At 46.8% G+C, this 24415-nt stretch overlaps 1 protein-coding gene across 1 annotated transcript; it reads left to right on the top strand.

Annotated features, from left to right (window-relative positions):
* Window positions 1–243: 243 nt before the first annotated feature.
* LOC123107373 (uncharacterized) lies at window positions 244–1277 on the top strand. The gene is made up of 3 exons (XM_044529357.1): window positions 244–365; window positions 464–811; window positions 891–1277. The coding sequence occupies exons 1-3, from the start codon at window positions 360–362 to the stop codon at window positions 939–941; spliced, it is 405 nt and encodes a 134-aa protein (XP_044385292.1). The 5' UTR covers window positions 244–359; the 3' UTR covers window positions 942–1277.
* The last annotated feature ends 23138 nt before the right edge of the window (window positions 1278–24415 follow it).

Below are 24415 nucleotides of genomic sequence, written 5' to 3'. Positions count from 1 at the left end.
ACCATGTCAGCGTTGTGACGTTAGGAAGACGGCGGCTATGGTTACTCCATCGTCAAAAATCCCTGGCGATAGAAAAAGGATCAAATGTTAAAAAAAATTGAAACAGGGTCGTATCCGGTTAAACTGTTTGAAAAGGGTCCAAACACGAAATTTAGCCCTCAATGATGCGTCGCAGTAAAAGCTCGCGCGTCAGTAGACGAGAGCTATAGCGGAGGCTACACGCCGACAGCGGGCTACTTCTATTCCATTCTCTTCAGCCTCGTAGCCCCACTCACTCACCGGCCCTAGCTTCCCTTCTTCTTCGTCGTCTTCTTCTTCTTCCTATCTCATTCTGTCTGCTCTTCTCCGTGCTGAACCAGATGGCGGTAAGTGTCCTGTGACTGACTGTGAGCCAGCCAAGGCATCCATGCCAGCAAGCTCACTCACCCAGAATCGGAGTCCTTATTATCGTTCGGTCTTGCAGAAGGCGAGGAGGCGTCGCGTGCCGGCGTTCGGGGAGTGGAACTACAACTACCACCACGACGAGCCGGAGGCGACAGCGGCACTTCCGCCGGCCGCGTGCAACGCCACGCCGGAGCCGGAGGCCTGCAGCGACGTGTGGTTCAGGTACTCGCCGCCCCCGCGCAAACCCACGCCCAAGAAGCAGGCGAGGAGGCGGCCCGAGGGCGACGTGTCCCGGGAGCGTTCCAAGGCGTCCAGGGACGCCGCCGCGGCCAAGAGCGGCGGCTCCAGGCGGGTGGTGCGGCCAGTCAACGGGGACCTGTACCAGGTGCCACCGCCGGAGCTCGCCCCCCACCGGGCGCCGAGGAAGGTACCGCACGGTCCACCAAGAAGAAACAATGTTTTCATTTTTGCCGCGTGGTTGGAGCTCACTGGACTGTTTTGCGCAGACAGGGAGCCTGTGGATGGGATGCCTGGGCCTCAGCTCATGCGTCCACTGAACCCAACATGTCCTGATGGTCGATGGGATGCTGCGTCCTGCGTGCGTCTTCATCGCCAGTGTTTATTTGCCCTTTCTGTTGGATATACACTACTAATCCCGTCCAGTTGGTAATGTAGGTGGTTCTAGAACCTCGAAGTAATTTTTATTACGTTCATGTGCTTTGTATTTCCGGTGAAGTTTGATAATAGTAGATCTAAATCATTTTCGCAAAAAGAAGAAGTGTATAGTTCCGTCTCTCTCCGAGTGTATGCGCTTTCTTGGCTTGTGGTTAGTACGCACTGGCAACACTAGCTGTGTAAGTAACATTCATGGTAACATTTAGAATCTCCCTTCATTTTGTGTAATGTGGCAACACCTCGTTTTGTGCGGTTAGGCCAACTCCACCGTGCGACCCTATCCTGTCCGTCCTCGTTCATTTGGGGTAAAACGGACAAACCAGAAGGCCCAGCGCGCGACCGTAAAAACGGACATTTGTCCGCTTTGTGTCCGTTTTCGGCCCATTCGCGGCCCAAGTTTGCGCCGGTTTTGGGGTGAAACGGACAGCACGCGGACGGGCGGGACGCCCGCGCTTGTCCTCCCCTGGCCCGCCTGTCGGTGGGAGAAACCAAATCCCCCCACGCCCATTTGGCGTCATTTTCCACAAACCCTCCCACGTCCCTCCCGCCCACCCCCTCTCTTCCTCGTCCATGGCCGACGCCCCGCCGAATTCCGGCGGCCTGGCCGTCGACCCGCCCACAATGGTGAAGAAGAAGGCGGCCAAGGCGCCAAGGAAGCCGCGGTCAGAGTGCACGCCGGAGGAGATCACCAAGTTGGACGCGGAATCGGCAAAGGGGAGGGAACGGAGAGCGGTCGTCAAGGTCAATGCCGCCGCGGCCAAGTTCGCTGCCCAGCGCGAGGAGCTGGAGGCCGCGCGGCGCAAGGCCTCTACCGACGAGAAGAAGGACCTCCTCAACAAAGCGCATGCCATCCTCATGCTTGGCATGGGCCGCCCGGCCGGGTTCCCTGCAGCGGCCGTCGGCCCTGGGAGCACAGGCTCGTCGGCCGCCCGGCCTCCGCACTACCAGTCGCCGACGTCGCGGACCGCGCCCATGTCGCCCGGCTTTCCTCCGCCAAGGCACGACGGACAGACCCGTTTCTCGGGGTCGCCGGATGTGGGCTTGTTCGCGCCGTCCACACCGCGTCCCGCGGCCGTCATCGACCTCAACGTCACGCCTGGGTCCAGCAACGGCGGTCGGGCGTCCATCGAGATGCAAAGAAAGCAAGCACGGGCACCGTTCACGGGCACCATGCCGCCCCCCCCCCCCCCCCCCGCGTCTTGTTTGACGGAATGCCAACACCAATGCCAACGGTCGACGACCCCTTCTACAACCAGTACATGAAGGACGTGATCTTCGAGGGTGGGCATGGCCGTGCCTACGACCCCGAGGAGACCCAAAGTCAAGATGGCCGCGCCCGTGCCCGATGAAGAGGCCGACGACCGTGCTGACTACGACCATGGTGACTCGTGGCATGAAGACGATGACATCTATGTCGAAGGTGACGGTGATGAAGAAGAAGGCAATGACGTTGATATTAGTGGCGACCATTGTTCATCGACGAGCTCACCCAAAGAGCGGAAGCACAAAAGAAGAGGAAGAGCATTCGCACGGGTTCATACACACAAGATGAGGACAAGTTGATTTGCCAAGATTGGATGGAGATTAGCCAAGATCCGAGGACCGGCGCGCAACAAAAGGGCATTGTTTTTTGGACGAGAGTCCACAAAACATTCCATGAAAGGAAGATGTTTGAGCCCTACCAATTTACAAGCAACCGTGGCATCGGCTCGATTCAAAAGAGATGGTTGTTCATCCAACAAGAGTGCAACAAGTATTGCGCCGCATTTGAGAGCATTGAAGCACGGCCCGTGAGTGGTCTCGGCGTTGGGGACATGGTATGCTCTCCTCTTCCTAGCCCTTTCCTTGCCACGGCCATGACACTTCGGCCGTGTATATGTTTGCATGTTCACTTGTTGTTGATCATGTGATTTAGGTATTTCAATCTTTGGAAGCATTCAAGGCCCGGCACAATGACAAGTCATTCACTCTTACACATTGTTGGACGATCATCAACAATTGCCCTAAGTTCAAGGACCAATACCGTGAACTACAAAGGAAGAGAGGACTAAAGACGACCAAGTACGCCGGAGGTGGAGATGGCGAGGCCTTGAAGAGGCCGAGGGGCAAGACCAACTCCAAGGTTGATGACATACGTGATGCCTCATCCATGGCATTGCATGACACTTTGCATGGCATGATGTTCCAAAAGGATGTGAGGGACAAGAAGAAGCGGCAAAGCAAGGAGGAGCAAATGAAGCAATACCTAGACCTTCAAAGAAAGAAGCTTGAGATGGAGGAGGCGGCCAAGAGGAGGAAGATCGACATGAAGGAGACGGCCCGGCAAAGGTAGCTCGACATTGAGGCCGACAACGTCAAGGCCAGGCAGAGGCAGCTCGACATCGAGGCCACGAACGCTGCCACCAAAGCAAAGGAGGTGGCCCTTGCGATCATGAGCGTGGACTTGTCGAAGATGAGCAACAAGACGAGGGCCTAGTTCGAGGCCAAGCAGAAGGAGATGCTCGAAGCCGAAGGCCTGAACTATGTCATCCGATTGGCCGTGGCCATTCTTTTTGAAGGCTGGCATGGGTGACGCCCGCCCGCTGGGCCGCTGGCTGTGTCCCGGCGAGAAAACATTCATTTTGGTGGCCGGTTGTGTTGCCGGCTACTGGTTGCGTTGCCGACGAAGACAACTATTCATTTTGAAGGCTGGCTGTGTTGCCGGTCGCTGGCTGATGCCGGCGATGGACGTGTAGGCCGCTGGCCTGAACTAGAACTTGGCATTTGAAACGTTCTTCTGATTTTTTTTAAATAAACACGGACAGAATGGGGCAAATGAAGGCGGCCGCGCGCTGGGCGCACGGCCATCACATATCAAGACATGCTCAGACACGACCCCAAATCCCATCCTAAAGGGACGAAATTCGGACAAAGCGGACGTCCGTTTAGGGGTCGTGCCGTGAAGTTGGCCTTAGGTTTGTTGCCTGAAGTCGTTCTGCAATCCAGTTTATTGGGGGTGTTTGTCATCATGCACTTGAGAGATTCAGAGATGTGACTGACAGACGAGCACGTACAGCCCAGCATTCTGCTACACGAGGAGCCATTCGCGTGGGCCCGTCAAGTCTGGTGAAGCTGGTACGCGCATTGATTCCGGCGCAGTTGGGCAACAGTTTTTTTTAAAAAGGAGGATGACCCTCGGCCTCTGCATCTGGGAGATGCATACGGCCATTTTATTGATTATTCTCAAGAACCTTACAAAGTAGTACAATAATATGCCTGAATCCGCCATCTTGGCAACATCTGCCACTACTCCTATCCATATGATGAAGGGGGTGCAAGCTGGGCCAAATACCCAGACCTCTCACCTAAGCCTAACATCTAAAGCCGGAGGCCCCGACCGAGCCACATACCGGGTCCGGGGCACAATCCGGTCTGACGCACTCACATGTGTCGTCGCCGCCATCTTCCACTAGTCCATCTTCAGAGCAGATTGATGTGCCAACCTTGGCAGGATCCTCCGCCATCGACGCCATCAAGACGCCAAACGACGACCACCATCTACGCTAGTCCATCTCCAAGCAGAAGGAGCGCTACCACAGGACGAAGACCGGCGGAGAATAGGTGAAACGCTGCACACAATGCCGCCGCCAAACACCTCACATGCACCGCAAAGCGCCCACCATGTTTCCGGGAACCACAGGCGACGCCTTCAAGAAGGAGCGCGACGAGGGTACGACCCATCGCCCGCAAGGGGAACTAGAGCTTTCACCCAAAGGAAGATCACGGTAAAAGACGGGAGAGGACCTCGACAAGGCCTCCAAGAAGGGGACCGACGCCCAGCAAAGACGCCGCCATTGTCGTGGCCTCCGCCGACGACCAAGGGTTTCCCCTGGTCCCGCCCCCATCCCATCCACCCAGCCAAAGACCTGGCTAGGGGAGTGCACGCAGCCGAAGAAAGCGTTGGACGTCATCGAAACAAGCACGCCGGGTGACGGGGCACCCCGACCCACTGTAGTAGACGTCCACCGAGACCTTGCCGCCCGCACGACCGAAGTCGCGGACCACCAGCACCCACGACCGTCGCCCGCCGAAGAGGCAACGCCGTCCACACCGCCCGAGGCCGCCGCCCCGGCATCCACCCACCGCACGCATCCCGTCGAAACATGGGGAACGACCCGCACCACCGCCACCAGGGAGCACCACACCGCGAACATCCAAGCCGGGCAGGACGAGGAAAGGCCACGCCAGCCAAATCCGGGCGGATCCGGCGAACCCCGGCCCACCAGCCGCCAGATCGGAGCAAGGCGGCCGGATCTGATGGGCAGAGCCGTCCCCGGCGACAGGCGCGGGGCGACAACGCCGGCGGTAGCCGCCGTAGAGGGTCGGCCTCGACGGCCACCAGGGAAAAGCGGGCGGTGACGCCCGATGCGGGGTGGGGGGCCGGCTCTCCAGAGGTCAAGGCGGGTGCGCGGGGAAGCCCCCGCTGCCGCCGACCGCCACGTGGGCAAACCCGACGACGGCTGCCGGCGGCGGCGGGGAAGGAGGAGAAGGGGAAGCGGGGGACCGGCGGCGTCTAGGGTTTCGCCCCCGGGTCGCCCGAGAGCGGACGACGCGGGAGGGGGGCGGACACGCAACTCCAGTTGGGCAACAGTTGCTGTGAACTCACTGATTTCTTGGCGCGTGCCATGCAGACACACTGTCTCAAGCTGGCCGTGTCATTCAACTCCATCGGCCAAGCCAATGCATACACGCACTGTCGCAGCCGTGTGTGTAACCATTTGGGCATGTGGCTGCTTTTGGCATACATAAAATCGAGCAAGGCCAAAAGTCACAAATTCGTACGACGACTGGAGCGAGATCGAGGTCGCTCGAGTGAAGACCTGTGGCTGTGGGTGTAGTCCTTGAACTGCATAGTACTCCCTCCTTTTTGGTTTATAGTGCTCAATTCAAAAATCTCACCAATCAAGATAGATGGTGAGTGGTGGAATATTTTTTGTAATTTGTAAAAGCACCTAATTAGTGCTCTTGTTTTTCTCAAAAGTTTATGTTTACCAATGTATTAATTGCAATGCATGTATGCATACATTAGTAGAAAACAGGGCTTTGGTCCAGGCCGGGTCAGCCCATTAGTCCCGGTTCAGTCCAAAATCGGGACCAATGTGGGCATTGGTCCCGGTTCGTGAGCCCAGGGGGCCGGCCGGGCCAGTGGGCCATTGGTCCCAATTCATCTGGACCTCTTGGTCCCGGTTGGTGGGATGAACCGGGACCAATGGGCCTCGCTCCTGGCCCACCACCATTGGTCCCGGTTGGTGGCTTGAACCGGGACCAAAGGCTCCCCTTTAGTCCCGGCTCATGTCACCAACCGGGACCAATGAGGTGCCTATATATACCCCTCGCTCGCGAGCAGAGCACCCCAGTGCTCTGTTTTTCTCTGGCCGAGGGGGAGAGGGCTTGGTGGTGCTCTAGCTCACCTCCTATGCACACAAGGTGTTCGATGGAATGCCAGAGCCACACTACTTAAGCTTTCTCCTCTCCAAGCTCGACCTCCAAGCTCCATTTCCATAATATTTGTCTAGGTTTAGCGGTCTATCACGCCCCGTCCCCGTCTTCACCGTCGTCGATCACCCGCGCCGAGCTCATCGACGGCACCACTGTGGTGAGCCTCTTGCTTTATCTTCTTTCTGAAAGGAAAAATATTCTTACTTGTATGTTTACATAGATACTTGTATTATTTTCTTACTTTTATTATTGCATCTTATATAGTGCGATGGTTTTGGTATCCGCCCCCGTCGGCCCTCGTCCTGTCTATGATTCGGATGTGGTATATATATTATCTTTATAACTATTGGTTCATTTATTGTTTATGAAAATTATGCCGACCAATGTGACATAGATTTTATTTATGTAGGATGTATGTGAATCGGAAATGCCAACCGACCCTATTGTCGAGAGGTTAAATTTAGTTAAAGAAGAAAACAATTTGTTGAAGGAAAAAAAATTGAGGAGGAGAAGATGATATTGGAGTTGCATGTTGCGAATGTCGTCGATGATCACAAGATCAAGATGGATGCAATGCGCTTGAAGATTAGAAAGATTAGAAAATATGTCATTCATACCGAGGCTTGGTATCATTATGCCGTTGGATCAATTGTTACCTTGGTTGCGATTATGATCGCATTTGTTTTCGCATTGAAATGTTTTACATAGTTTCAATGTATGGTTTCATTAATTAGATGCTCTGGAGAGCTATATGTTATTAGATGAGAACTATGTATGCACTTTGGTTTTAATGTGATGATGAACTTCTATTAATTTGGACACTTAATTATATATAATGCACGCAGATGAACCGGCAATGGATGTACGATGACAGACACACCCGCGAGTACATTAAGGGCGTGCATGAGTTTCTCGATGCGGCTGAGGCAAACAAGCAGAATGGTTTTATGTGTTGTCCATGCACTGAATGTGGGAATACGAGGTCTTACTCTAACCGGAAAATCCTTCACTCCCACCTGCTTTACAAGGGTTTCATGCCACACTATAATGTTTGGACGAGGCACGGAGAAATATGGGTTATGATGGAAGACGGCGAAGAAGAAGAGTACGATGACAACTATGTGCCCCCTGAATAGGGTGATGCTGCAACGGGGGGAGCTAGTGAAGATCAAGAGGAACCAGACGATGTGCCCGATGATGATGATCTCCGCCGGGTCATTGTCGATGCAAGGACGCAATGCAAAAGTCAAAAGGAGAAGCTGAAGTTCGATCGCATGTTAGAGGATCACAAAAAAGGGTTATACCCCAATTGCGAAGATGGCAACACAAAGCTCGGTACCGTACTGGAATTGCTGCAGTGGAAGGCAGGGAATGTTGTGGCTGACAAAGGATTTGAGAAGCTACTGAAAATATTGAAGAAGAAGCTTCCAAAGGATAACGAATTGCCCGACAGTACATACGCAGCAAAGAAGGTCGCATGCCCTCTAGGATTGGAGGTGGAGAAGATACATGCATGCCCTAATGACTGCATCCTCTACCGCGGTGCATACAAGGATCTGAACGCATGCCCGGTATGCGGTGCATTGCGGTATAAGATCAGACGAGATGACCCTGGTGATGTTCACGGCGAGCCCCCCAGGAAGAGGGTTCCTGCGAAGGTGATGTGGTATGCTCCTATAATACCACGGTTGAAACGTCTGTTCAGAAACGAAGAGCAATGCCGAGTTGATGCGATGGCACAGTGAGAACCGAAAGAAAGATGGGAAGTTGAGAGCACCCGCTGACGGGTCGCAGTGGAGAAAAATCGAGAGAAAGTACTGGGATGAGTTTGCAAAGGACCCAAGGAATGTATGGTTTGCTTTAAGCGCAGATGGCATTAATCCTTTCAGGGAGCAGAGCAGCAATCACAGCACCTGGCCCGTGACTCTATGTATGTATAACCTTCCTCCTTGGATGTGCATGAAGCGGAAGTTCATTATGATGCCAGTTCTCATCCAAGGCCCTAAGCAACCCGGCAACGAAATTGATGTGTACCTAAGGCCATTAGTTGAAGAACTTTTACAGTTGTGGAATGGAAACGGTGTACGTACGTGGGATGAGCACAGACAGGAGGAATTTAACCTTAAGGCGTTGCTGTTCGTGACCATCAACGATTGGCCCGCTTTCAGTAACCTTTCAGGACAGACAAACAAAGGATACCACGCATGCACGCACTATTTAGATGACATTGAAAGTATATACCTGGACAAATGCAGGAAGAATGTGTACCTGGGCCATCATCGATTTCTTCCGACCAACCATCAATGTCGAAAGAAAGGCAAGCATCTCAAAGGCGAGGCAGATCACCGGAAGAAGCCCGCCATGCGCACCAGTGATCATGTGCTTGCTATGGTCAATGATTTACACTACGTAATCTTTGGAAAGGGAACCTTTGCATGAACCTGCTAGGCTTCTTGGGCGTGTATGGGAAGACAAAAGATACACCTGAGGCACGGGAGGACCTGCAACGTTTGCACGAAAAAGACGGCAATGCCTCCGAAGCAGTATAAAGGTCCTGCCAGCTACGCTCTTACGAAAGAAGAGAAAGAAATCTTTTTTGAATGCCTGCTCAGTATGAAGGTCACGACTGGCTTCTCGTCGAATATAAAGGGAATAATAAATATGCCAGAGAAAAGTTTCAGAACCTAAAGTCTCATGACTGCCACGTGATTATGACGCAACTGCTTCCGGTTGCATTGAGGGGGCTTCTACCGGAAAACGTTCGATTAGCCATTGTGAAGCTATGTGCATTCCTCAATGCAATCTCTCAGAAGGTGATCGATCCAGAAATCGTACCAAGGCTAAGGAATGATGTGGCGCAATGTCTTGTCAGTTTCGAGCTGGTGTTCCCACCATCCTTCTTCAATATCATGACGCACGTCCTAGTTCATCTAGTCGACGAGATTGTCATCCTGGGGCCGTATTTCTACAAAATATGTTCCCCTTTGAGAGGTTCATGGGAGTCCTAAAGAAATATGTCCGTAACCGTGCTAGGCCAGAAGGAAGCATCTCCATGGGACATCAAACAGAGGATGTTATTGGGTTTTGTGTTGACTTCATTCCTGGCCTTAAGAAGATAGGTCTCCCTAAATCGCGGTATGAGGGGAGACTGACTGGAAAAGGCACTCTTGTAAGAGACTCAATAATATGCAGGGACGGATATTCTTGGTCTCAAGCAAAGTACACAGTTCTACAGAACTCTACCTTGGTGACCCCGTATGTCGATGAACACAAGAACAGACTGCGCTCCAAACACCCGGAGCAGTGCGACGACTGGATTACATGTGAACACATCAGGACTTTCAGCAGTTGGTTGGAAACACATCTCAGAGTTGACAACACTGTTTGTGATGAGTTGTACTTGTTGTCCAGGGGACCATCTTTGACTATATTGACTTACAAAGGATACGAGATAAATGGGAATACATTTTACACGATCGCCCAAGATCAAAAGAGCACCAACCAAAACAGCGGTGTCCGCTTTGATGCTGCAACCGAGAGCGGAAAGGACACATATTATGGTTACATAGTGGACATATGGGAACTTGACTACAGACCTGATTTTAAGGTCCCTTTGTTTAAGTGCAAATGGGTCAATCTGTTAGACGGCGGGGTACAGGTAGACCCACACTACGGAATGACAACAGTGGATCTGAAAAATCTTGGGTACACTGACGAACCGTTCGTCCTAGCCAATGATGTGGCACAGGTTATCTATGTGAAGGACATGTCTACCAAACCAAGAAAAAGAAAAGATAAGGAAGCGAATACATCATACGATGAGCCAAAGCGCCACATAGTTCTTTCAGGAAAAAGGGACATCCTGGGAGTGGACGGCAAGACAGACATGTTTGAAGATTATGAAAAGTTTCATGAAATTCCTCCCTTCAATGTCAAGGCTGACCCAAACATCCTGATAAACAATGAAGATTATCCATGGTTACAGCGCAATAAGCAAATGACACAAGCGAAGAAAAAGTGAAGACTTTCTCCCGCAACTATTATAATGATACCATGCCAACTTTGTAACACACCAACATGCTACCATTGTCCATTTTGTACATGCACATGCTATGTGGGTGAAATTATGATACCATGCCAACTTTCAACTTTTTCAGAGTTCATTTGAAATGCTTTCATGTCTTATGGTTCGGCCCTCGTAATACCATGACCATTAGTCCTTGGCCCATGCCAACTTTCAACTTTCAACTTTCTAAAACTAATGGCACTAACAGAAAGTTTATAATTTTGCTCCTCGCCCCTGGCCCATGACCATTAGTCCCGGTTTGTGCCACAAACCGGGACTAAAGGGTTGGTCCTCGTTGCGGGCAGAGTTTAGTCCCACCTCGCCAATCGAAGGGGGCTCACACTGGTTTATAAGCCCTTCCCTCTCTGCCTTGTTGAGCTCCTCTCAAAGTGAAAATAGATGCCCTAATAGAGAAAAGTTTAACCTAAATTCATGGTGAATTTCTCTCAAATCCATAGAAATTTACTAGGAATTTAGGTTGAATTTTCTCTATAAGCGCATCTATTCTCATTTTTTTAGTAAGTTAATCACAAACTTGTGATTCAAACAATTTTCAAAGAATTCAAATTTTAACTATTCAAATTTAAAAACTAATGGCAGTAACAGAAAGTTTATAATTTTTCTAAAACTAATGGCACTAATAGAAAGTTTATAATTTTGCTAACCTAAAAGCAAACAGAATTAAAAATTAAAGCAAAAAACAAAAGAAAATAAATAATGCAGAAAACAAAACAAAAAAACTGGAAAAAATAGCAACAATAAGTATTTTGTTGTAAGTAGAAACAAAATAAAATAAATAAAGCAACAGAAAGTTTATAATTTTACTCACCTAAAAGTAAAAAGAATTTAAAAAATAAAGCAAAAAACAAAAGAAAATAAATAATACAGAAAACAAAACAAAAAAAGTGGAAAAAAATGAAAATAGCAACAATAAGGATTTTGTTGTAAGTAGAAACAAAATAAAATAAATAAAGCAACAAAGAAAACAAAAAAACAAAAAAAGTGTTTTCAAATTTAAAAACTAATGGCACTAACAGAAATTTTATAATTTTTCTAAAACTAAAAGCAAAAAGAATTAAAAAATAAAGCAAAAAACAAAAGAAAATAAATAATACAAAAAACAAAACAAAAAATGCAAAAAAATTAAATATAGCAACAATAAGTATTTTGTTGTAAGTAGAAACAAAAAACAAAAAAACAAAAAAAGTGCCACCTACTGGGCACCCACGGCCTGAATACGACTAGAAACCCTACCATGGGCCAGGATTCAGGCCCGTAGGAGGCCCAGTAGGCCCACAGGCACACATTGCACGGCTAGGCCCGGAAGCCTGCTTTAGAGAGGAGCTCGAGAGTGAAGGCGCACCGCACCTTATAAACAGGTGCGGCTCCCTCTCAACTAGCGAGGTGGGACTAAACATTTGGGCGCGGGGCAGCACAAGGCCTTTCGTCCCGGTTGGTGGCACCAACCGAAACTAAAGAGGGGCATTGGTCACGGTTGGTGCCACGAACCGTGCCCAATGCCCCTCTTTAGTCCCGGTTGGTGCCACGAACCGTGACCAATGCCCCTCTTTAGTCCCAGTTGGTGCCACCAACCGGGACCAAAGGCCAATTTTCAAGGCCTTTGGTCCCGGTTGGTGGCACCAACCGGGACTAAAGGGGGGCATTGGTCACGGTTGGTGCCACGAACCGTGACCAACGCGCCGTTTATATAAGCAAGACTTGTGAAAATTTTCGTTCAGTTCTTCCATCGCGCCCCGACGACGCCGCCAGGCTGCCCCTCTGCGCCTCGCCGTCGTCGTCGTCACCCTGCCTCCGACGATGTCCCGCGCCGCCCCGACGCCGTCGCCACCCCGCGCCGCCCCGACGCCGTCGTCGCGCGCCACCACGCGTCGTCGCGGTCTCTCCGCGCCGCCCCGACGCCGCCCCGCCTCTGCCTCGCCGTCGCCTTTGCCTCGCCACGCCCCAGCTGCCCCGCGCCGCCGTCGCCTCTGCCTCGCTGTGGTCTGGGCCGGCACCGCCCCCCTCTTCCCCCCTTTTTTTGCAAACACATATATGTTTTTTCCTGCAGATTATATGTATATGTATGAGTATATGTATGAGTATATGATGATGTATGAGTATATGTATGTGCTGAAAAGATAGATTTTTAGAAAAAATACTATTTTTTCTATTGATGATATGATGATGTTTTTTCATATATGCATTATTTCATATATGTATTAATTTTTTTAAGTTGTTAGTAGATATCGATTTTAGGTTAGTGCATTTTATCACTGATTTTAGGTTAGTTGATCGATTTAGTGCATTTTATGTTTGTTGCATTTTAGGTTAGTTCATTTGCTAAGTGATATTAAGAAAGGAAGGAAAAGAAGGATAGGAAATAAGAAAATAAGAAGAGGAAATAAAGAACAAGAGGAGAGAAAGAAAAGGAGAAATAAATAAGAAGAAGAAAAAAGAAGAAAAAGAAGAGGAGAAGAAGAAAGGAATAGTGGAGAAGAAGAGAAAATAGAATATTCTATTTTCTCTTCTTCTCCACTATTCATTTTCTCTTCTTTTCCACTATTCCTTTCTTCTTCTCCTCTTTTTTTTCTTCTTTTTTTCTTCAATCTTCTCCTCTAGCTATTCCTTTCTTCGAGGGTTCTATAGGGTCGAGGGATCAAGGGTCGAGGGTTCCAGGGTCGTCTAGGGGTCGAGGGTTCCAGAGTCGTCGAGGGTTCAGGGGTCGAGGATCGCCAAGGGGTCGAGAGAGGTTTCCTAGTGTCAAAGTATTGAAGAAATCCATGGCTTCATCATTAGCCGAAAATAACCAGGGCATGACGAAGTCCTCCAAAGTTATTTTGGAATGGTGTCCCGGATAGGATAATTTGCCTTTTTGTATGAATTTCAGCAAAGGCCTTCCAAATAACGATATTTGGAAGGTTCTTGCTGAACTTTGTACCAAAAAGCGAATTATCTTATCTGGGACTCCGTTCCAAAATAACTTTGGAGAGCTTCGTACCATCATGCACCTGTTACTTTCGCCTAATGATGAAGACATGGTTTTGTTGAATCCTTTGACACTAGGCAACCTCCTGACCCCTCGGCAATCCTCTCGAACATGAGAGAAAGAAGAGGATAAAAAAAGAAGAGGAAGAAAAAAAAGAGGAGAAGAAAGAATAGGGGAGTTCTTCTCCTCTATTCTTTCTTCTCCTCTTTTTTTTCTTCTTCTTCCTCTTTTTTTTATCGGGAACGAGGGTCGTCGAGGGTCGCCGAGCGGTAGAGGAGAAACCCTAAATAGAAAGTATCGTCGGTGTGAGATACATGTACCGTCGGTGTCGGACACTACATCCACGTACCACAAGTGGCGCGGGCTTCGACGCCCACGTCACTTGTGGGACGTGGATATAGTGTCCGACACCGACGGCCACATGTATCTCACACCCACGATACTTGCTATTTAGGGTTTCCTCTACCGTTCGGCGACCCTGACCCTCGATGACCCTCATTTTCGATAAAATAAAAGAGGAAGAAGAAGAAAAAAAGAGGAGAAGACTTCTCCTCTTTTTTTTTCCTCTTCTTTTTTTATCCTTGAAGCGTTGTCGAGGCCACTCCAAACCCTAGAGAAGCAGCGTCGAGGCCACCCCAAACCCTAGAGAAGCAGCGTTGAGGCCACTAATTAATATTAGTTCTACGTTTTTGCCACTAATATATCCATCTGTCATGTTTGAATAATAATTGCCATGTTGCCAATATTTGTAGAAACTATGGACACCGCCCGAGACGAAGTACAAGAAGAGTTGTTGGGGGACATAATCGCACGAGGAAGTGATGCTATCTGCTCGTTGTTTCTCAACGAGACTGATGGTCTGGAAGCAGCTGATTATGATGACTTCGGTGACCTAATGCCGGTGCAAGAATGAGACCGTGAGGACGGCTCTGGTGACCCAATGCCGGTGCAAGAAGGAGACTGTGATGACGTCTCCAGTGACCGAACCGAGTTCGGCCAGGTATATATATATTAGTTAAGCTTCTGATGACTAGCTAATTGATGCATTCATTGTTTTGGTATGTACACATATTAATTAAGTCTTTGTTCTTTTTTCTTGCCCTCCGGTTCGAGCACAACTTCGGTAAAGAGACGAGGCCCGAAGAAAAAGTTGAGCTCGGATGAAAAGTTTGAGATCATAGCAATCACGCCCAACGGCCAACCGATTGAACCCCTCCGGACAAAGAGCGCATTTGTTGCTCAGTGCGGGGTTTTGGTTAGGGACAAGATCCCGATCAGCATCCAGCAATGGTTTAAGCCGGCTACAGAAGACCCTGAGGTGTCTTATGTCAATGATATGCAGAAAAATGATCTTTCGACTGAGCTGAAGTCAAATTTCACCCTACCACCAGAGGATAATCCAGAGAAGCGAGTTAAAGAGCAATTAATCAAGTCTTTTGCTCTTAAGAGGATGGCAGAACTATTCAGGAGGTGGAAGAAAGAGCTGAATAAGTTTGTCGAAAATAATGAGACACCAGAATTCAAGGACGATGGTGCCCGGTTATAGCAATCTTGCAGATTACCTGCTCGACGATGTACATTATGAACCCATGGAGGTGCAAATACAAAGATACGAATACGGGAAGCCTCTCGTCAAAGATGAAAGATCTCTATCAACGATGATGCGAAGATTGCATGATTGGTACTTGAAAATCTACAGAGACTCTGGGGGAGGAGTACTTTGTATGTGAAAGTTAAAAAGGAGCATGACCTCGTTGGAATTGAACTATTGCCTGTTCCATTTGAGGAGTTCTATCAGTTTTTCAATCAATTGGCCCTCGATAAAACAACGGTCGCCTGCTACTGTCTGTAAGTAGTACTACTTCTGTCATTAAGTCTCTCTATATAGCTCAGCTCTTTCATTCCATGTATTTATAATCATCCTCACTATATTATGCAGATTGAAGATCGCCGAATTGAAGAAAAGACAAGTCGGTGATATTGGGTTCATTAACACATATCTCATAGATGCAACTCAGGTTAAATTTCATGTCGCAGCTACCGAGGCCAACTTGCTAGGATCGTTGGTAATAAATGAAAACAAAGATATAATACTCTTTCCTTACAACTTCAAGTGAGTGTTACTGTCTTGTGCGTATTCGGCTTCCCTTATATATTAGTCAAGGTTATAGTAATGTAATTGATGAGTTATGCATGCCTGTGCAGTTTCCACTATATTCTCCTAGAGATTAAGCTTGAGCAGAGACTAGTAATCGTCTTAGACTCAAGACGAAAAGATCCCCAGGACTATGCAGACATGACTCAAATACTCGAGAAGTAAGTTAAATCGATCATTATCCACCATATCAGCAACTTTGTTCATTTCCTGATATATCAAGTAATTGTTTTCTTTGTCCGTCGGGGTTTGGAGAAAATTCACCAGAAAAGCTCCGGGACTGCCGAAGGAGCTGCAATTTAGACACCCGAAAGTAAGTACTATAGTAGCATGTTCCGCGCATCTACTAGTCATTCAAGCGCTAGTTTCATCAATACCATTTGGCATTCTTGCTTATCAGTTTGATTGACCTCTATTTCTTGTAAAGTGGTTGTGGCAGGAACAAGGAAATGATTTCTGTGGATACTACGTTTGCGAGTCCATCCGCCACACGACCTGTGAGCGGGGCTACACTGACGAACAATATGAAGTACGTAAATAACAACATTCACAATTTTATTTGTTACCATCATTTGTGTTGAGTTTCATTCATTCATATATATATATATATATATATATATATATATATGTATGTATGTATGTATGTATTAACCCCCTTCTTTAAATTAGATGTTTCGAAAGCGGGATGAACTCCTAGCACCAGCTCGCATGTGAGCAATTCAAAAGAAATTGACGGCATTCTTTCTTGACCACGTGATACCTGAAGACGGAGAATACTATGTGGACCCTGAGTCCGTATGATTATATTTGTAAGAGATAATTATTGTATATATGTAGCCGGTAGTGTCAGATAGATATACGAGAACTTGTTGTTCGACCAATCTCTCGGAGAAGGAGAGGTGGTCGATATCACTTCTCTCTGTATGCATATATGTTCATGAAGATCTTCTGTTTCCTTCGTTTGCTTACTAGCTAGCTAGCGTGTCTAGTCCTCTCTATACGTATGTATAGTACGTAGCGTCGACCAAGCACGGAGAGAACATTTCTCTCTATTAATTATAGCTAGCTAACACAATATATGAAACACCTAAATTAACCCCCCAAAACCCCCAACCCCCCCCCCTTCAAAAAAACAAAAACTCCAACCACAGAAATGTTGACGCATGGATGCCTATTGGTCCCGGTTGGTGCCAACCGGGACCAAAGGGTCTCCTACCTGTGCTCCACGCGCAGGCCACGTGGAGGTCCATCTGTCCCGGTTCTGGATTGAACCGGGACTAAAGGGATAGGGCATTAGTACCGACCCTTTAGTCCCGGTTCCAGAATCGGGACAAAAGGCCCTTACGAACCGGGACAACAGATCATTTTTCTACCAGTGATAAAGTACATGCATTGGTCAATTTTCTCTTAATACTTGCATATAATTATTTAATTCACCTTGGAATCTGAACTTGTGATGAAGAACAATCAAATTGAGCCTTATAAAATGGAAAAACTAAAATTTTGAGATAAGCCCTATAAATCGTAAAGGAGGGAGTATAGTAGTACAAGAACTAAACCGCGGCGACAAGTCGGACCTACTTCCCCAGTCTACTAGTTACTCGTTGAGTGCCAAATTTTGGTTCAAAGTTTAAACAAAACAAGGCTTGAGTTTTTACCGGGAATGTTGCCATGCCCTCTGGGTTTCAAGCATGTCTTATCACTTATCAGACAAGTCACAAGCCTGCCGAGGAGAGTGCCCACGCTTGAATGCTGCTTCCAACCGCTCTTTTTCTTTTTTGAGGGGAAGCTTCCAACCGCTCTTCTGATTCTGACGGATCGGCGCTCTGTTCACCACTTGTTTGACATGACCTTTCCTATTATCACCAGCAAACCTTGCAGTCACCCTAAAAAATGGTAAACCTTGCAGTCGCGTTGACGTGTTTTTGCCCCTTGATATTTGTTTATCCAACCTCTAGTACCGACGAAACGATCAATTTGCAGTGATATTTTTTTTTCTAATACAATACATATGCAAGCGCTCATATGGTATGTATATATACGTGTATACACACCCCTATCAACGACAGAGCTAGGGGTGGGCGAGCTAGGGCCATGGCTCCCCCATGCTCAATTTCCTTTCTGAAACGTTCCTAGATTACTAGCTCAAAATTCTCTAAATTTATGTGTTTGGCCCCCTCCAACGTTTTCCTTTTTCTATTGGCCCCCCTCCTACATGATTCCTGCCTCTGTCCCTGACCCCTATGAGCACATCTTACCCCTATGAGCATCTCCGAGAGACTGAGTTGGCATATCATCTTGAGATATTACAAAGTCGACGGAAACGTCTGAAGGAAATATGCCCTAGAGGCAATAATAAAGTTGTTATTTATATTTCCTTATATCATGATAAATGTTTATTATTCATGCTAGAATTGTATTAACCGAAAACTTAGTACATGTGTGAATACATAGACAAACAGAGTGTCACTAGTTTGCCTCTACTTGACTAGCTCGTTGAATCAATGATGGTTATGTTTCCTAACCATAGACATGAGTTGTCATTTGATTAACGGGATCACATTATTAGAGAATGATGTGATTGACTTGACCCATCTGTTAGCTTAGCACGATGATCGTTGAGTTTGTTGCTATTGCTTTCTCCATAACTATACATGTTCCTATGACAATGAGATCATGCAACTCCCGAATACCGGAGGAACAGTTTTTGTGCTACCAAACATCACAACGTAACTGGGTGATTATAAAGGTGCTCTACATGTGTCTCCGATGGTGTTTGTTGAGTTGGCATGTATCAAGATTAGGATTTGTCACCCCAATTGTCGGAGAGGTATCTCTGGGCCCTCTTGGTAATGTACATCACAATAAGCCTTGCAAACAATGTAGCTAATGAGAACGAGTAAAGAGACTTGCCGGTAACGAGATCGAACTAGGTATTGAGATACCGACGATCGAATCTCGGGCAAGTAACATACCGATGACAAAGGGAACAACGTATACCATTATGCGGTTTGACCGATAAAGATCTTCGTAGAATATGTAGGAGCCAATATAAGCATCCAGGTTCCGCTATTGGTTATTGACCGGAGACATGTCTCGGTCATGTCTACATAGTTCTCGAACCCGTAGGGTCCGCACGCTTAACGTTCGGTGACGATCGGTATTACGAGTTTCTGTGTTTTGATGTACTGAAGATAGTCCGGAGTCCCGGATTTAACCACGGACATGACGAGGAGTCTCGAAATGGTCTAGACATAAAGATTGATATATTGGATGACTATGTTTGGACATCGGAAGGGTTCCGAGTAAGTTTGGACAAATACCAGAGTACCGGGGGTTACCGGAACCCCCCGGGGAGTGTAGTGGGCCTCATGGGCCTTGGAGGAGAGCGGAAGGGGCGGCCAGGGCAGGCCGCGCGCCCCCTCCCCCTCTAGTCTGGATTGGACTAGGAAGGGGGGTGGCGCCCCCCTTTTCCTCCCCCATCTCTTCTCCTTCCTTCCCTCCTACTCCTATTCATGGAAGGGGTGGAATCCTACTCCCAGTGGGAGTAGGACTCCCCTTGGGGCGCACCTAGGAGGCCGGCTTCCTCCCCCTCTTCCACTCCTTTATATACGGGGGAGGGGGCACCCCATAGACACACAATTTGATCATTGATCTTTTAGCCGTGTGCGGTGCCCCCCTTCACCATAATCCACCTCGGTTATATCGTAGCGGTGCTTAGGCAAAGCCCTGTTCCGGTAGCGTCATCATCTCCGTCATCACGCCGTCGTGCTGACGAAACTCTGCCTCGAAGCTCTACTGGATCATGAGTTCACGGGACGTCACCGAGCTGAACATGTGCAAATCGCGGAGGTGTCGTACCTTCGGTGCTAGATCGGTCGACCGTGAAGACGTACGACTACATCAACCGCGTTGTCATAACGCTTCCGCTTACGGTCTACGAGGGTATGTAGACGATACTCTACCCTCTCGTTGCTATGCATCACCATGGTCTTGCGTGTGCGTAGGAATTTTTTTGAAATTGCTACGTTCCCCAATAGTGGCATCCGAGCCAGGTTTATGCGTAGATGTTATATGCACGAGTAGAACACAAAGGAGTTGTGGGCGTGGGTATATACACATTGCTTGTCATCACTAGTTGATTCTTGATTCAGCGGCATTGTTGGATGAAGCGGCCCAGACCGACATTACGCATACGCTTACGCGAGACTGGTTCTGCCGACATGCTTCGCACACAGGTGGCTAGTGGGTGTCTGTTTCTCCAGCTTTAGTTGAATCGGATTCAATGAACAGGGTTCTTTCTGAAGATCAAAAAGCAATCACTATACCGTGTTGTGGTTTTTGATGCGTAGGTAAGAACGGTTCTTGCTCAGCCCATAGCAGCAGGAAAAACTTACAACAACAAAGTAGAGGACATCTAACTTGTTTTTGCAGGGCATGTTTTGATGTGATATGGTCAAGACATGATGCTAATTTTATTGTATGAGATGATCATGTTTTGTAACACAATTATCAGCAACTGGCAGGAGCCATATGGTTGTCGCTTTATTGTATGAAATGCAATCGCCATGTAATTGGTTTACTTTATCACTAAGCGGTAGTGATAGTCGTAGAGGCAATAGTTGGCGAGACGACAATGATGCTTCGATGGGAGATCAAGGTGTCAAGCCGGTGACGATGGTGATCATGACGGTGCTTTGGAGATGGAGATCAAAGGAACAAGATGATGATGGGCATATCATATCACTTACATTGATTGCATGTGATGTTTATCCTTTATGCATCTTATTTTGCTTAGTTCGGCGTTAGCATTATAAGATGATCTCTCACTAAATTTCAAGGTATAAGTGTTCTCCCTGAGTATGCACCATTGCTATAGTTCGTCGTGCCGAGACACCACGTGATGATCGGGTGTGATAAGCTCTACGTTCACATACAACGGGTGCAAGCCAGTTTTGCACAGGCAGAATACTCGGGCTAAACTTGACAACCCTAGCATATGCAGATATGGCCTCCGAACACTGGAGACTGAAAGGTCGAGCGTGAATCATATAGTAGATATGATCAACATAGTGATGTTCACCATTGAAAACTACTCCATCTCACGTGATGATCGGACATGGTTTAATTGATATGGATCACGTGATCACTTAGATGACTAGAGAGATGTCTATCTAAGTGGGAGTTCTTAAGTAATTTCATTAATTGAACTTTAATTTATCATGAACTTAGTACCTGATAGTATTTTGCATGTCTATGTTGTTTGTAGATAGATGGCCCGTGCTGTTGTTTCGTTGAATTTTAATGTGTTCCAAGAGAAAGCCAAGTTGAAAGACGATGGTAGAAAATACACGGACTGGGTCCGTAACTTGAGAATTATCCTCATTGCTGCACAGAAGAATTACATCCTGGAAGCATCGTTAGGTGACAAACCCGCTGCAGGAGCAACGCCAGATGTTATGAACACCTGGCAGAGCAAAGCTGATGACTACTCGATAGTTCTGTGTGCCATGCTTTATGGCTTAGAACTAGGACTTCAACGACGTTTTGAATGTCATGGAGCATATGAGATGTTCCAAGAGTTGAAGTTAATATTTCAAGCAAATGCCCGGATTGAGAGATATGAAGTCTCCAATAAGTTCTACAGCTGCAAGATGGAGGAGAATAGTTCTGTCAGTGAACATATACTCAGAATGTCTGGGTACCACAATCACTTGACTCAACTAGGAGTTAATCTTCCTAATGATAGTGTCATTGACAGAGGTCTTCAATCACTGCCACCAAGCTACAAGAGCTTCGTGATGAACTATAATATGCAAGGGATGGATAAGACGATTCCTGAGCTCTTCGCAATGCTAAAGGCTGCGGAGGTAAAAATCAAGAAGGAGCATCAAGTGCTGATGGTCAACAAGACCACCAGTTTCAAGAAAAAGGGTAAAGAGAAGAAGGGGAAATTCAAGAAGAACAGCAAGCCAGTTGCTGCTCAAGTGAAGAAACCCAAGTCTGGACCTAAGCCTAAGACTGAGTGCTTCTACTGCAAAGGAACTGGTCACTGGAAGCGGAACTGCCCCAAGTATTTGGCAGAGAAAAAGGATGGAAAAGTGAAAGGTATATTTGATATACATGTTATTGATGTGTACCTTACTAATGCTCGCAGTAGTGCCTAGGTATTTGATACTGGTTCAGTTGCTAACATTTGCAACTCGAAACAGGGGCTACGGATTAAGCGAAGATTGGCTAAGGTTGAGGTGACGATGCGCGTGGGAAATGGTTCCAAAGTCGACGTGATAGCCGTCGGCACGCTACCTCTACATCTACCTTCTGGATTAGTGTTAGACCTAAATAATTGTTATTTGGTGCCAGCGTTGAGCATGAACATTATATTTGGATCTTGTTTGATGCGAGACGGTTACTTATTTAAATCAGAGAATAATGGTTGTTCTATTTATATGAGTAATATCTTTTATGGTCATGCACCCTTGATGAGTGGTCTATTTTTACTAAATATTGATAGTAGTGATACACATGTTCACAGTATTGAGACCAAAAGATGCAGAGTTGATAATGATAGTGCAACTTGTTTGTGGCACTACCGTTTAGGTCATATTGGTGTAAATCGCATGAAGAAACTCCATTCTAGTGGACTTATGGAATCACTTGATTATGAATCACTTGGTACATGCGAACCATGCCTCATGTGCAAGATGACTAAAACTCTGTTCTCCGGAATAATGGAGCGAGCACAAGAGTTATTGGAAATCATACATACTGATGTATGTGGTCCAATGAACATTGAAGCTCGTGGCGGATATCATTATTTTCTCATCTTCACAGATGATTTGACCAGATATGGGTATATCTACTTAATGAAATATAAGTCTAGAACATTTGAAAAGTTTAAAGAATTTGAGAGTGAAGTGGAAAATCATTGTAACAAGAAAATAAAGTTTCTATGATCTGATCGTGGAGATGAATATTTGAGTTATGAGTTTGGACTTCATTTGAAACAATGTGGAATAGTTTCGCAACTCACTCCATCTGGAACACCACATCGTAATGGTGTGTCCGAACATCTTAATCGTACTTTACTAGATATGGTGCGATCTATGATGTCTCTCACTGATTTACCGCTATCGTTTTGGGGTTACGCTTTAGAGACAGTTGCATTCACGTTAAATAGGGCACCATCTAAATCCTTCGAGACGACACCTTATGAACTATGGTTTGGCAAGAAACCCAAGTTGTCGTTTCTTAAAGTTTGGGGCTGCGATGCTTATGTGAAAAAGCTTTAACCTGATAAGCTTGAAACCAAATCGGAGAAATGTGTCTTCATAGGATATCCAAAGGAGACTGTTGGGTACACCTTCTATCACAGATCGGAAGGCAAGATATTCGTTGCTAAGAATGGATCCTTTCTAGAGAAGGAGTTTCTCTCGAAAGAAGTGAATAGGAGGAAAGTAGAACTTGACAAGGTAATTGTACCTTCTCCCTTATTGGAAAGTAGTTCATCACTGAAATTAGTTCCAGTGATTCCTACACCAATAAGTGAGGAACTAATGATGATGATCATGAAACTTCTGATCAAGTTACTACTGAACCTCATAGGTCAACCAGAGTAAGATCCGCACCAGAGTGGCACGGTAATCCTGTTCTGAAAGTCATGTTACTTGACCATGACGAACCTATGAACTATGAGGAAGCAATGATGAGCCCAGATTCCGCAAAATGGCTTGAGGCCATGAAATCTGAGATGTGATCCATATATGATAACAAAGTGTGGACTTTGGTTGACTTGCCCGATGATCGGCAGGCCATAGAGAATAAATGGATCTTCAAGAAGAAGACTGACACCGACGATAATATTACTATCTACAAAGCTCGACTTGTTGTAAAAGGTTTTCGACAAGTTCAAAGAGTTGACTACAATGAGACCTTCGCACCCATAGCGATGCTTAAGTCCGTCCGAATCATGTTAGCAATTGCCGCCTTTTATGATTATGAGATTTGGCAAATGGATGTCAAAATTGCATTCCTTAATGGATATCTTAAAGAAGAGTTGTATATGATGCAACCAGAAGGTTTTGTCGATCCAAAATGTGCTAACAAAGTGTGCAAGCTCAGGCGATTCATTTATGGACTGGTGCAAGCCTCTCGGAGTTGGAATATACGCTTTGATAGTGTGATCAAAGCATATGTTTTTATACAGACTTTTGGAGAAGCCTGTATTTACAAGAAAGTGAGTGGGAGCTCCGTAGCATTTCTAATATTATATGTAGATGACATATTGTTGACCGAAAATGATACTGAATTTCTGAATAGCATAAAAGGATACTTGAATAAGCATTTTTCAATGAAAGACCTCGGTGAAGCTGCTTATATATTGGGCATCAAAATCTATAGAGATAGATCAAGACGCTTAATTGGACTTTCACAAAGCACATACCTTGATAAAGTTTTGAAGAAGTTCAAAATGGATCAGGCAAAGAAAGGGTTCTTGCCTGTATTACAAGGTGTGAAGTTGAGTCGGACTCAATGCCCGACCACTGCAGAAGATAGAGAGAAAATGAAAGGTGTTCCCTATGCTTCAGCCATAGGCTCTATCATGTATGCAATGCTGTGTACCAGACCTGATGTGTGCCTTGCTATAAGTCTAGCTGGGAGGTACCAAAGT

Source organism: Triticum aestivum, chromosome 5A, assembly GCF_018294505.1.
Source record: "Triticum aestivum cultivar Chinese Spring chromosome 5A, IWGSC CS RefSeq v2.1, whole genome shotgun sequence".
NCBI lineage: Eukaryota > Viridiplantae > Streptophyta > Magnoliopsida > Poales > Poaceae > Triticum > Triticum aestivum.
This window is presented reverse-complemented; position numbering and strand designations above follow the sequence as displayed.

Excerpts from the sequence above, each read along its gene's own strand:
- LOC123107373 (XM_044529357.1), top strand. Across the intron at positions 812-890 it reads CCCACCGGGCGCCGAGGAAG|ACAGGGAGCCTGTGGATGGG; the intron begins GTACCGCACGGT and ends TGTTTTGCGCAG.